General features: G+C 39.2%; 2 protein-coding genes across 4 annotated transcripts; one reads left to right on the top strand and one right to left on the bottom strand.

Moving 5' to 3' along the window:
- Positions 1-77: 77 nt before the first annotated feature.
- slc28a1 (solute carrier family 28 member 1) lies at positions 78-7,777 on the bottom strand. Of its 3 annotated transcripts, none has more exons than XM_077710696.1 (18): positions 7,625-7,777; positions 5,129-5,229; positions 4,947-5,044; positions 4,457-4,548; positions 4,194-4,383; positions 3,982-4,123; positions 3,604-3,717; positions 3,217-3,291; positions 3,060-3,140; positions 2,888-2,968; positions 2,672-2,797; positions 2,171-2,301; positions 1,928-2,096; positions 1,667-1,864; positions 1,440-1,521; positions 1,244-1,342; positions 1,050-1,155; positions 78-595 (listed from the first exon to the last, which is right to left on the bottom strand). In XM_077710696.1, the coding sequence occupies exons 2-18, from the start codon at positions 5,165-5,167 to the stop codon at positions 475-477; spliced, it is 1,944 nt and encodes a 647-aa protein (XP_077566822.1). In that variant the 5' UTR covers positions 5,168-5,229; positions 7,625-7,777; the 3' UTR covers positions 78-474. The 3 variants fall into 3 exon arrangements, 2 of the variants coding, with proteins under 2 accessions (XP_077566822.1, XP_077566820.1); XM_077710694.1 differs by lacking the exon at positions 7,625-7,777 and adding an exon at positions 5,405-5,486; XR_013324944.1 differs by lacking the exons at positions 78-595; positions 7,625-7,777 and adding an exon at positions 5,405-5,486 and having other exon boundaries at positions 1,244-1,323.
- On the top strand, positions 7,006-12,823 carry znf592 (zinc finger protein 592). The gene is made up of 9 exons (XM_077710693.1): positions 7,006-7,414; positions 7,644-9,529; positions 9,767-9,945; positions 10,070-10,243; positions 10,337-10,496; positions 10,725-10,961; positions 11,130-11,242; positions 11,405-11,546; positions 11,620-12,823. The coding sequence occupies exons 2-9, from the start codon at positions 7,646-7,648 to the stop codon at positions 11,923-11,925; spliced, it is 3,195 nt and encodes a 1,064-aa protein (XP_077566819.1). The 5' UTR covers positions 7,006-7,414; positions 7,644-7,645; the 3' UTR covers positions 11,926-12,823.
- The last annotated feature ends 67 nt before the right edge of the window (positions 12,824-12,890 follow it).

Here is a 12,890-nt window from a genome sequence, read left to right as displayed (position 1 = left end):
CCACCATGTCAAACTAATATCTTTTCTATTTTTAATAAAAATGTGAAATGTGTTTCATGTGTATGATTCATATCCATTCAAAAAAGATGATTTGATTTTTTTTGTTGCCTATTTACATTAATCAAAACAGCTAATGGCAGTGAGTTCCCTGAGGTATTTTTCCTTTAGCGCTCAACACAAAGAAATCCAACTTCATAATTCATTTACAATATAATACATGTCAGCTATACTGTACAGCTCTCTTAAAACATACTACAGTATGTAATACACTTTGGGGGGAATCTAATAGTTGGTGAAAAACTAGGTTTGTGTGTACTTTTCATATCTTCTGGACTCTTCTCTACGTAATAAACCTACTAGTGTAGCGAGTAAAAAAAGTGCATTTATAAAGCTGAATCTTCTAAAAATCTATGTACATATGTGGAAACCAGTGTAACCAAACTACTAAAACAAGGATACCGATATGGTCTTCCTTTACAGACAAAGTGCCTCTTGGGAGACGCCACAGCACTGACAGCATTTTGCCAAATAATAAGTGGCATTTGCGATGGTGCTCCATGTGCCTTCAAATACGATGCTCCCATTGTTCACAGTACTGGAAAAAAAATCAGTATTTCTAAGTTGTTATTCAAATACATATAGCTTACAGGTCATGAAGACTGGTATTTCACCATTAGCAAGAATTTGGAGTATTAACATTCAATTAAATGTAACTACGCAGATCAATTATTCTTAGATATTTTATACTACATTTCATCCTAAATAAAACTAGATATTTTAATGAATATTGCATCGATGGAACAAGATTTCAAAAGAATAATTCATCTCCCAAAGTTAAACTTTTGGGTAATAGTGTCCGATACCTATTGCCCAGTGTTGGCTGAGATTGGCTCCAGCACCCCCGCGGCCCTCGGAGAATGAATGAATGAATCATGGAAAGGAGTCTGATAACCTGTTATCTGTTAATGTCCAATCAAGTGGAAGTACTTTAACTGTTAATCTAATCGTTAGATGACTAATAATCGTTTGGATCCGAAGTAGTAACCTACTTTTCGAAGAGTTCATTGCAGCAGCTCTGCAGATTCACATCTGTAATGTTGGCAACAGATTCGCTGATCAACTTCAGACAATCGAGTGGAGGAATAAATAAGATCCCTTGGAAGAGGTTAAAAAAAAAAACGTAAGCAAAATTTGAAAAAAAAGATGACTTTTGAAGACGCATGAGATTCAAAGAGCAACCTACCCGCTATGCAAGCATTGACAAGCGAGACACACGTGGCTGTGATCATGGATCGCAACACTAGAGCTGAGACATCACTTCTTCTAGATGGGCATATAGAGGCTTAGGTAAGAGAAAATGCTCAGTGTCAAATATCAGTACAGCAAAAGCATGCTGGTGCATCAAAAAAAAAGACAAAGGAAGATGGGATCCCACTCACCGAGACCTCCGATCATGATGCCGAGAGAACTCAAGTTGGCAAAGCCACACAAAGCGTAGGTGGAGATTGTTTCGGATCGTACCTGGAAGAACAGTTCCAATGGATTAATTTCACAAAACATGTTTTACTTTCTTTTTTATGTGTGTGATAAATGAAGACGAGATTGAAGCATCTCCATATAATGATATTCTATTTCTTTCCAATGTGTGTGTTCAGCTAGTACTCACTGAAATCCACATTCTCTCCCCACCAATTACAGCATCCAGCCCATTGAGCCTGTTTTTCTTCAGTGTGGATAATTTCTCGTAGGCCACAAATTCATTGAGGAAAAGTTTAATGCCAATGAGCTCGGCGACAGTAAAACTCTCCTCGAAGGGCACCCCCATCATAAAGGCCAAGGGCATGAAGATGTACGAGCAGAAGAGCTAGAACCAAGTCAGAGTTTCAAAACATGATGGAACCCCATTAGCAGTCGGCCTTCGTCATACCTGAAAGGTGATATCGGGGTATCCCACCATCCCTCCAAGCCAGCTCAGAGCTTCATTAACAAATGCGAGGATGGCGAGGAAGGCAATGAGGTTTGCGGCGATGTTGGCAACCAAACCGATGGAGGCTGACGCCCCGCTGCTTGCTGCCTCTAAAATGTTCTTTTCCTCTCTAAGGCATATTGAGAAATGTTAATGGGGAAAAATGGAAGGAAATAATTTTGTTACTGAGAGATGTTTACATACCCACAAGACACTTTGATTGTCTCCTCTGACTTGAAGCGGGTCTCTTCTGTCTCTGGATAGGAAAGTTTGGAGAAGGCGAGTGCACAGGGAGCAGCCATGACTGAGGCTGATATCAGAGAGGACGCATCAATCTACAACATAGAACGACAGTAGTGGTAAAACGACAAGCCTGAAAAAAAAAATTGGCGAATCTATCGATGTCCAAAGAATTGATATCATATCATCATCAAATTAGTGATTAATTCCACTAAATGACATACCCTTAGTAGCATATACTCAAACTATACACATACTATATCTATATACAGTATCCAAATATATATATATATATATATATATATATATATATATATATATATATATATATATATATATATATATATATATATATATATATATATATATATATATATATATATATATATATATATATATATATATATATACATGTAGTAGCTATTGTTTAAAAGACATGTAGAAAAAATGGGTATGTTATTTTACCCCAAATGCGATGAATGCTCCCATAACACTGCCTGCAATTGTGGCAAATCCTCCAGTCATAACAGCATGGATTTCCGATTTGGTCATACCGTCTAAATAGGGCCGAATCAGCAGCGGCGCTTCTGTCTGAAGCACAAGTAAAAACTCTGAGAATGATCTTAAAAAAAAGCAACTCTTAATATTGTAAAAGTACATAACTCAAATGGTCAAGATTACCTGGCCGATAAATATGTTGCCTGCTACACTCAAGGTCTCTGTGGGAGAGGTTCCCATCGTTATCTGCATAATCCACGAGATCTACACGGGCAAAAAAATAAATGATTAGAACTCAGGAATGAACGAAATGAGCTCGACCCTTGGTGACCTGTAATAAGAGGTAAATGTTTACCTTTAGGATGAGCCACTGCATTAAACCCAGGAAGTAAAGCACGGACATCACACTGCTGAAGAACACGATTATCGGCAAAGCCTAAGGAAGACACCCAAAGAGACATGTGTCAACATCTCATAATTTCTGCTAAATGCCGGTTTTGTTGGTCACTAACTTGGAAGGCAAAGATCCCGTCGATCAAATCTCCAAAAATAAATGCTGATCCAACTCTGGTGTAGGACAGGAAAGTCTGAAAAAGTATAAACAACTTTAGACTAGATAATGAAACGTCTCTCTCAGTTGATCATTTAGAATAGTGTATGTGATAGTGTAATAATTTTATTCTTTGTGAAAATGCTCTTTTAAATTAAGAACTAATTGAATGTCACAAAGCATGCCGGTCTTGAGGTTCAAAACTCTGTCATTACATTGTTGTTAAATATAGAATTATAAATATAATAGTAAAATATACCTGAGCTGCACATGAGGAATGTTATTCCATTAGCAGAATCTATCACTATTCCAATCAATAGCAAGATCAAGAATGAATAACTGGATGAACCTGCACTTGTCGTCCGAGCCATCGGAAAGTGATAAGGCCAGGCTCAGTTCTGATGACAAATAGTCCGATGCAGAACTGCAAACCCAGACCCCAAAACACAGGCCTCCAGCATACCTAAAAGTGAACAGACAACCTCACACGTTTTATCACGTTATCTCCCAGGAAGCCGCCATAAAACATAGTGTTTTTACAAGGAAGCAACTCTGCAAAAACCCCGGGACAATGCACGCGCGAGATCAATTGAGCTCCAAAGTCTCGGAAAAACACATGGAAAGATAAGTGTCGAGATAACGTCGCTCGCGTTGGGCAATTCTTAACGTGCACCATGCTAATTATCAATACAAAAAAAAACAATTTAAAAAAAGAAGGAAAACTCACTGCTGTCCTGTTAGCTGAGAAGAGAAAGATAAGTAGACTGAGCATACAGACACCTCCGAAGGAAATAAATTGCTCGGGACGATGGATGGTGTCTAATCCGAGCCACAGTCCAAGCAGAATCACAACGATGACAATGAAGACCCTAAAATAGACACACTTGACCCAATGGACTTGACGGTAAGGACAACCCAGCGATTAGAATGTCCACTTACCATTTTATCCATTTTAAATTGGCTTCGAAAGATTGGACAATAGGTGTAAGAAAGCGACTGATGCTCTCGCCCTTATACTTCTTCAGGAGGTCATATGATTTGGATAAAACAGCCAAACAAGTTATGACCACCAAAGCGGTGGCCCTCTGGAAATCCAAAATACAGGCTATAATAAAGTATACCAAATAACCTGTGGAGCCAAAAATGACACACATTATAGTTTAAAATGCTGTGAAATGAGACGCTTTAGCTTGCTACCATACCTGCTCCAAGTATGCCCAATAATATAAACTTGAAAACATCCGAGTGAGATTTCAGGTAATTCTCCGTGGCGTTAATCGGTACGGTAATTTGTCTAAAAAACACAAGAAAATCAGTCACAACTAGTGTCGATTCTAGTAACCCAGTTAAACGACGCGAATAAAAGGGCCAACTATCCTTGACAGATGTGTTATAAAGAGTTATGACAAATGAGTTATAAACAGTTATAACAAAATGATCCAGTTTTTAGACTCATATTAGCCAAATAGGGCAATCTCTCTGACATTATTAGCAATTCGGACTGAAATTAACATGGGAATTCATGGGAATTTGTATTTACTTATTCAAATTTAAAAGGTATCACTTATTGAGTAGCGCACGATCATAAAAGTGTACAATGAAAACAGCAATAGAGAGGCAAAATATATTACCTCGGTAGCAATAACATTAATAAGGGGTGGTAAAAAAACAATGCAACTTAACCAAACACACCTTAGATACGATCCAAATCCTTTAGACTGCTCTGCTTCTCTTTTGGTATTTGGTATATTCGTATCATTTATGATCCCCTCCTGAGAACAATTTGTTATCTGAAAGGAATAAATACAACACGAGTTGCCTTTTCCCCTCAAAAAAAAAAAAAAACAACACCAACTAATCTCATGACTACATACCTCCATTTCAAAGGCAGGGTTGAATTCTCCATTTCCCATTACCAAGCATCCATTTCCATTGGGAAGTGAGGCATGCTTGAGGTCAAAACTGTTGTTTTCCTCTGCAAAACACAAACAACTTTTCCATTCGTGAAAGCTTTAGCGGCCGGGACAACTTGACGAACCAGCATTATACTCAAACCCCCTAAAGCATAGGTGTGTTTTAAACAAGAAAAACAACCCAAAACTAAAAGGCAAAATAAACAGGTGGAAGGAAAAGCGGAGCTAATGGCTTACTCATTGTGTGTGCTTCTCGACTCAGTCATCAAATGCGGTGCTGTCCAATACACCGCAGTAAAATATAACCTGCCCACTATGAAACATCTTATCATTAACTGTGGTACAAATTACGCGCTGCTCTCCACAGACCAGGAAGAACAGGACAAAAGGAAGGTAATAAACAGGTTTAATCGACCTCATATTAATTTACTCTGGTCTTTTCATAGATAAAAATACATTAAAAAAAAGGAGAATTGAGACTACTTGTACTTTGTGAGTGTTATTTACGGCATGTTCAGTTCTTAAAAGAATGTTGGTAAGAATGTTATTATTCACAGTTGAACATTAAGGGAAGGAGAAGTTTTCATTGAAGCAACACTCATCATTATAACAGCTAAAAATTAATAGAATGGATTTTTTTCTACTTTAATTTTGGAAAGACTGAGTTTAACACAAAGGTTTGGCTGAGGTTCAAATTTCAAACCAGGAAATTCCATATTTTATTCCTTATTTATGATTTCCAGGAATTTCTCAGCTTATTCATTTTACAAGCAATAAACAATAAGCAAAAACATAAAACACTACACTATGTTAGACTAAATAATTATGATTTGAAGGATATTCTCCACAATATGTGAAACACATTTTTCATGTATTTAAAGTTTAAAACACATTTGAATATATTTAAAGTTTAAAACCCATTTGAATGTATTTAAAGTTTAAAACCCATTTGAATGCATTTAAAGTTTAATGGGCATCAGTCACAGTTTTATGCATTTGTTTTTGGATGTCTTTACAACACAATGAGAACATTGACCAGTCTAATCAGATATCCACATCAGTCCTTGCCAGCAGATGCGACATATTGCAATGTGGATTTTTTTTTTATTGTTTTTTTTTTTTTTAACTACAGGGATGATTCATGAAAGGTTTAATGGTTGAACTTTGGTCATTTTCCGCAAATGTGATCTTGTCACACCCAAAACAACGCTTATGAAATTGTCCTGGTCAAAGGCCTATAAAGACTTATTGAAGAATCATAGATGTAAGTAGTTTATTACAGGGACCACTATTGTTATCCAATAATCAATAAAAAAAAATCACTGTCTATAAAACATGTGCTACACTTGATTAATTTATTTTCTTCTCTTTGAGTAATGAATTAATCACCTTGGTACTTTGTGGACAACAAGAAATGTTTCAGATTAGAGTAAATGTTTAATCTATCCATCTATTGCTTTCATCTCTGGAGTTCAGGGTGAACTCAGGCCTTTCCAGGTTGAATTTAATTAGAAACCATAACTCATCAGCAGCCAATCACGGGGAACGGTAGAACAACAATCATTCACACCAAAGAACATTTTTTAGTTTTTAGTGGCCCTAATCTGCTTGTTTCTGCAATGAAGGAGGAAACTCATATCCTGAGGAAAAACTAATGATCACTGTATGGCTTGGAAAATAAGTTTGAGGTCATTAAGTACAACCAGAATCCATATATGAATCACATTGGTTTATAAAGCTGGGATTGGCTCCAGCACCCCCCGCAACCCTAAGGATAAAGTGGTTCAGAAAATGAGATGAGATGACATTCTCATTTTTGCTAAACACTTGCGCTCTTTGCTCAAAATATTGTCAGTTGTAATATATTAGAGTTTTCTAAATGTTACTGTAGCAATTATTCAAATACCCGTACTTTTGGCATGTAGTACTTTTTGGGCGAGAGCTCAGAAAATGACGCACCGTCACAATCCTGCGAGATCAAACTCAGGGAAAAGAAATTGTCTTTTGGCTAGGCTAGGCTAGGCTAGTTGTTTAGCTTTACTGTAACTACCCGTTGGCTAACGTGCGCCAAATGGCAAATCGGCAGGGTTTTGTGGCAGTTTAATAGAGTTGTGAAGGAAATGAAGTTCAAATGGTAAACCGGCTTACTCTTGTGCTTGACATAGCTAGACTCGTGCCAACGATTGCTCGGTAGTGTTGCTGCAAGGCTAAGTTAGCTTTTCGGCTAACTCCTAACATCAAAACATGGTACGTATGACTCATAGCGACAGTGGAATAACTGCCAGCGATGAGAAATTAGTGACTGTATGACTTGATAAAGTTAAAAATAGAATCGGGTTTATTAGCCGTGCAGTTGATCGCAGCGTAAGTTAATGTGACTCAAGTTTGAAAGCAATCTCTCAATTAATGTCTGCTAAACTTTTGCCCGGTGTGTGTCGGCTCATTTAATCGACTAACCTTAAACATATCTGTGCAGCAATGGGAGATATGAAAACCCCCGATTTTGATGATCTTCTGGCTGCCTTTGACATCCCAGATGCGACAGAACTGGATGCCAAAGAACCCATCCAAGAGGGACATGATGAGGCGCATCTAAAACAAACGGTAGAATCTGCCAACGACAGTTTACTGAGTAATCAAGCAGGCTTTGCAGCAGAGATTCCCACTGTGAGTGTTATTGTGAAAAACACACATCATCAGGAGTTGTCCGAAGGTTTTGGAGATGGACTTCACTCAGGACCAACTTTGCATAATGGTTTTAATGCCCACGGATCAGGGACGACGACTAAATGTGTCTTTAATAAGTCGTTTGTCTCTCCAAACCAAGACAGACCAAGTTTCCCGGTAGAGTCTAATTTGCAACTCTCAGCAGCAGACAATCCGCACATATTAGATGTTTGTATTTTTGATGAACTCCAGAAAGACAATGAATCTTCTGGGCGCCAAAGGGAGGAGTCATCTGACACTAGTGTCAGGGATAAAATAACAACAATACATAGGGGACTCCCTGATTTAAGCAATAACAAGACTGTGAAAGTGACAAACAGCAGTTTGGCGACCTCAACAGATGAACCTGACTCGTTTTCTCAGATCAAATCGTACTCATCTACAGTTCCATCTTGCCTTGAAGCCCTGGTGGCTCTCAATGCTAGGAAAGATCTCAGTGAGCAAATCAAGAGTCCAAGAGAATCACCTGTAATGTACGGTGATGGCATAAAATACAGCCCCAGGGTTTCCATATCCCCTCGTAGTCCTATGAGTCCACTTGAAGCTGTGAAGCGTATGATGAAGCCGCCCGACAGCCCCGTTAGCATTTGCAGCGACAGCAGCACTAAAGCCGGGGGGTCGCCTCCAGTTCCTAAAGTCCGAATAAAGACCATCAAAACCACCAGTGGACAGGTTAAGCGGACCGTTACCAGTGTGCTGCCCGATTCCGAAAGGGAGGATGTCTACTCAACCTACGAGTCCTCGCCGGCGCAGAGTTTATTGAGTGAAGATGGAGCGTATTCTCCTCAGGTTTTGCAAAGCAAATCAGAGGAATGCACCAGGACTCCAACAGTTTTACAGAATTTACCTATCAGGAGATCAGCTGCGTCTCGGGTCTCTACGCCAAAGAGAACATCTACCAAAAAACGCAAAGGAAATTCTAGCATCCTTCCCAAAGCAGCGCACCTTGCTAGTCTAAATCTTGTCCCATCATCAGTGACCGCCCACTCTGCTTCGCATCAACAACCAAGCCAGAAGACGCACTCCTCAACTGTGTCCAGCACAGTCCCACTGGTCCATCAGATCAAAACCTGGCCAAGAACATCCATCCATAATACAGCGGCGAGCACCTTAAACCACCTTCTGAATAACGCTAACCCCGTACCCACCTACGTACCAGACCTGAACCCGCCACCCAAGAGCAACATCCGCCTTCCGGCACGAGGCTACCGCTGCCTGGAGTGTGGGGACTCTTTCAGTTTAGAACCAAGCCTCGCGTACCATTATAGCCGGAGGAGTGTCCACATCGAAGTAGGATGTACGCACTGTGCCAAGACAATGGTGTTCTTCAACAAGTGTGCCCTCCTGGCTCACGCTAGGGAGCACAAGAGCAAGGGCGCGATGATGCAGTGCACGCAACTTCACATGAAGCCCATTGCGGAGGCGCAAATGTTTGTACCTCTTGGAACCGAACCTCTCAAAGCCGACTCCCGTGCTACATTTTCACCCATGCTTACAAGTCAGCCTGTTATGCCTCTTTATCCTGATAATACCCTCTGCCACAAAATGCGGTGCCTTGAGTGCAAGAAACAGATGTCCGACCAGCAATCGCTTGCTGGACATTATCAGTCGCAGTCAGAAGATACAAATGAATTGGTGGGTAGAATCTCATTGTCGTATAATGCACTTTTCAGGAAAAAACGGACACTTAACAATTTTTGGTTTAATGCTGACCTGGTCTTGGTGTTTATGTTTATAGTTCAGGTCTTGAAAAAGCACTTCATTTAAGTTATTCATACACACATGCTTTTTTAAACTCACATTTGTGGTCTGTTTACACAAGCATTGATTTAAATGACATTTATTTTTACTATGTTTCTTCTCTTAAAATAGTTTTGCAAGCTTTGCTCCATGTTGCTACCTAACAAGTGTAGTTTCAAGTCCCATGAGCGCATGCATGCACTCAAAGCACCTCATAGCTGTCCCGAATGCGGCGCTATCAGTCGCTCAGCGGACATTCAAAAGCACATCAGGGAAAACTGTCTGCACTATGCACGCAAAGCATGGTTCAAGTAAGTTGCCGTGAACTGACTGCAAGTGACTTATTACACTATTGGCCTGCATTTGAATGATTATAGGGACTCTTAGTAGTACTACTTGAAAGAAATATCATGAGACTTCCTTCCCTCCTTGCAGGTGTCTTCACTGTGAAGTGGTTTTCAAGACCCTCATCGGACAAAAGTCGCACATTGAGGAGAAACACTGTGAGGTTCTCCACAAGTGTACCATCTGCCCCTTGACGTTCAAAAGTGCAAACAGCTTTGAAGCTCATATGAAGAATAAACACAGTGCTAGCAAAACACCCCCACAGTAAGTTAGCACCTTGTGACTACATCATTATAACTTAAATTGTTTTTTTTCCCCTTCAGTTTATCTGAACTAAATGTCCTTTTTCTTTCCCAGATTCAACTTCAAGTGTACATGTGGTGTCATTTTCCAAAAGAAATGGTTACTCTTTCAACATTTTCATCAGGACGCCAACAAACGTCTCACTTGTGTATTTAAATGTCCGGAATGTAACTCGGTCTTCTCTCAAAAACAGCCAATGATGCAGCACTTCAAGGTAAATTACTCTTTTTCCACCCTTTTTCTTAACAAGAGTAACATAATACAAGAGTAACATAATACAAGGACTCTTTTTGAAATTGGTGTTTGTGTAAAGCTGGTATTTAAAGGTTTTGAAATCAATGATGAAACAAATTCAGATAAAATATGTAGTCTAGTCAAAACAATGATGATTAAGACCACAAGCCGCTACTTATTGATTCTTGAACCACTTCTGTTTAAATAGAGTGCGCACGGAGGAGAAGAGCGACCAGAGTTGGAGGTTAAAAGGAAACAAAGGAATAATAGCATTGTTGACCAGGAAGCCAGTTCCATCCATGTCCCAATGAAACACAAGGAGGTCCCTCGAAAAAAGGCAGAACAGAATGGCGGTCGAATGAATGGTTGGACGTGCGGGGAGTGTTTACAATATTTTCCCGAGCGACACCTTTATGTATCCCATATGAAGTCAAAGCATGGGAAGGTGAGGTAGCATTTCATTTATTTATTTTATTTGCAGAACAAACTTTTTGGCTTGTTTAATTTAACAGCAGGACAGTTTTTTGCACCAGTGCAGTAAAAAAAAGAACAATTTTAGTGCCTTTTACTGTCTTTTATTGATAATTACGCATTTTTTTCCCCTCTCCGCCAGTTATATAAGCGTCACTCTTGTGGACAATGTAACCAGTCGTTTACCTCCTTGCCCAGCCTAAGAAGACACATTCGCAGGACCCATGACCGGAAAAAGAAAAGTTATAATTGTTGGTAAGTTAGAATTTAAGGTGGACATATTTTATTGTACAGTTGGGCCAATATAAAGTTCAATCTATTCCCAGTCATTGGACTATTGAACTGTACTTGACATTTGATGTTCTGTTATGCATGATCCCATTGAAGTTAACAGTTCTTTTTGGGTTGCCTGTTCAGGTATTGTACCGACAGAAAGACAACATTTAGCAGCATTGCACAGATGAAAAACCACATCATTCTAATGCACGGAATCAGAAATCCTGACATCAGCCAAATGCTGAAAAACTCCAACCAGGAATGCAAAAATGGTTTGGACAAGGTGAAAATGGTTACACAGTAACTAAGTGTGTATATGATATTCATCCTCATACGGACCCCGTTTTTGATCATAGGATTCGCAAGAGTCTTCTTCAGCCAAATCTGCAAAAAGACACTTCCACTGTTCCAAATGCAGATTCATCACAGACGAATACAGCAAGTTCCAAAAGCACATCGCTCTACATAACAGCGGAGAAAACACTCCTCAGTGCCAACATTGTGGTCTTTCCTTCGCCTCACCACTGTCCCTCTCCAGTCACCTGGTCATTGTTCATAAGGGCAAAAAGCCAGGGGAAAAGGAGGAGGTTGCACAGAGGGTCCATCAGAGCGAAGCCAATCCTGTACAGACCGACTCTCATTCAGGTCTCGCAGAGCAATGACATCCACATCCACTCGTCACTCAAGCTGCTTTCCTCCTAGAAGCACTACATGCTGCTCAATGCTTCTCACGAAGACATTTTTTTTACACAAAAAACTATTTTTATATGCCAGATGAGCAAGTGAAATGGTTTCATTATACTTTTGTAACTTTACAGCTCATTTATTGTAAGTTTGCCTATTTTTGTTTACGTTATTTTTGGGCGAACTAGGGTGGATTAGCTCACCATAGAAAGAAAATAACAGAACTCTGGAAAGTTCTGGCGCAATATATAATAATTCGGATAAGCTGGTGCTTTCGTTCACTTTTATTATCAACTGCAATTTATTTTTTCTTAATTTTACGCATTGATTGAAGGCATTCCGAGAGTTATTAATTTTGCGCTTCATCTCATAGCAGTATGGATGCCAAAGCCTTTTCTTGGCCTTTATGAACCAGTGGGTTTGTTTCACATTAAGCAATAATATATATTATTTTATTTTTTTATGAACACTTGTAAATGTGAAGCGGACTCTTATTTAACTCTTCAACTTCAGCAGTATTGAAATACCTCAGGTTGCCTCAAAGTACATTATGAATCTGAGATTTCTATCAAAGTCAGGACTTTAAGATAAGAGGTTGACACAGCATTGAGCTTGTAAGAAATAATATGAAAGTGAGGGACATTTTCTAGTACTTTTGTGTTTTATGTTGACACTAACTACCTCTGGTAAGTGGCGGTGATTGTTAAATATTCAGTGTGTGAGAAAATAATCACAACGCAATTTGGAAGGTTTGTATAATCCCACATTTAATTTTATAAATTAATTTGGGAAGCCATGTCGGGCCACTAAGTCATATTGACTCATAATCTTTTCCCTTTAACATAAGTGATACATAATTAAATGTATTCTGTCTCTGTGCATCTCTTAAACACAGCATGTGACTAACTTGGCTCACGTGCATGATTGTTATTTTTGGTCGTTG

The sequence above is a fragment of the Stigmatopora nigra genome, chromosome 2, assembly GCF_051989575.1.
Source record: "Stigmatopora nigra isolate UIUO_SnigA chromosome 2, RoL_Snig_1.1, whole genome shotgun sequence".
Lineage (NCBI taxonomy): Eukaryota > Metazoa > Chordata > Actinopteri > Syngnathiformes > Syngnathidae > Stigmatopora > Stigmatopora nigra.
The sequence above is the reverse complement of the archived record's forward strand: the minus strand, read 5'-3'. Positions and strand labels throughout refer to the sequence as shown.

Coding starts and splice junctions, on each gene's coding strand:
- slc28a1 (XM_077710694.1), bottom strand. Junction 5,045..5,128: donor ACCCTGCCTTTGAAATGGAG/GTATGTAGTCAT, acceptor TATTCCTTTCAG/ATAACAAATTGTTCTCAGGA. Junction 4,549..4,946: donor GGATTTGGATCGTATCTAAG/GTGTGTTTGGTT, acceptor TGTGTTTTTTAG/ACAAATTACCGTACCGATTA.
- znf592 (XM_077710693.1), top strand. CDS start 7,646: ATGGGAGATATGAAAACCCCCGATTTTGATGATCTTCTGGCTGCCTTT. Junction 10,497..10,724: donor CAATGATGCAGCACTTCAAG/GTAAATTACTCT, acceptor CTGTTTAAATAG/AGTGCGCACGGAGGAGAAGA. Junction 11,547..11,619: donor GCAAAAATGGTTTGGACAAG/GTGAAAATGGTT, acceptor TTTTGATCATAG/GATTCGCAAGAGTCTTCTTC.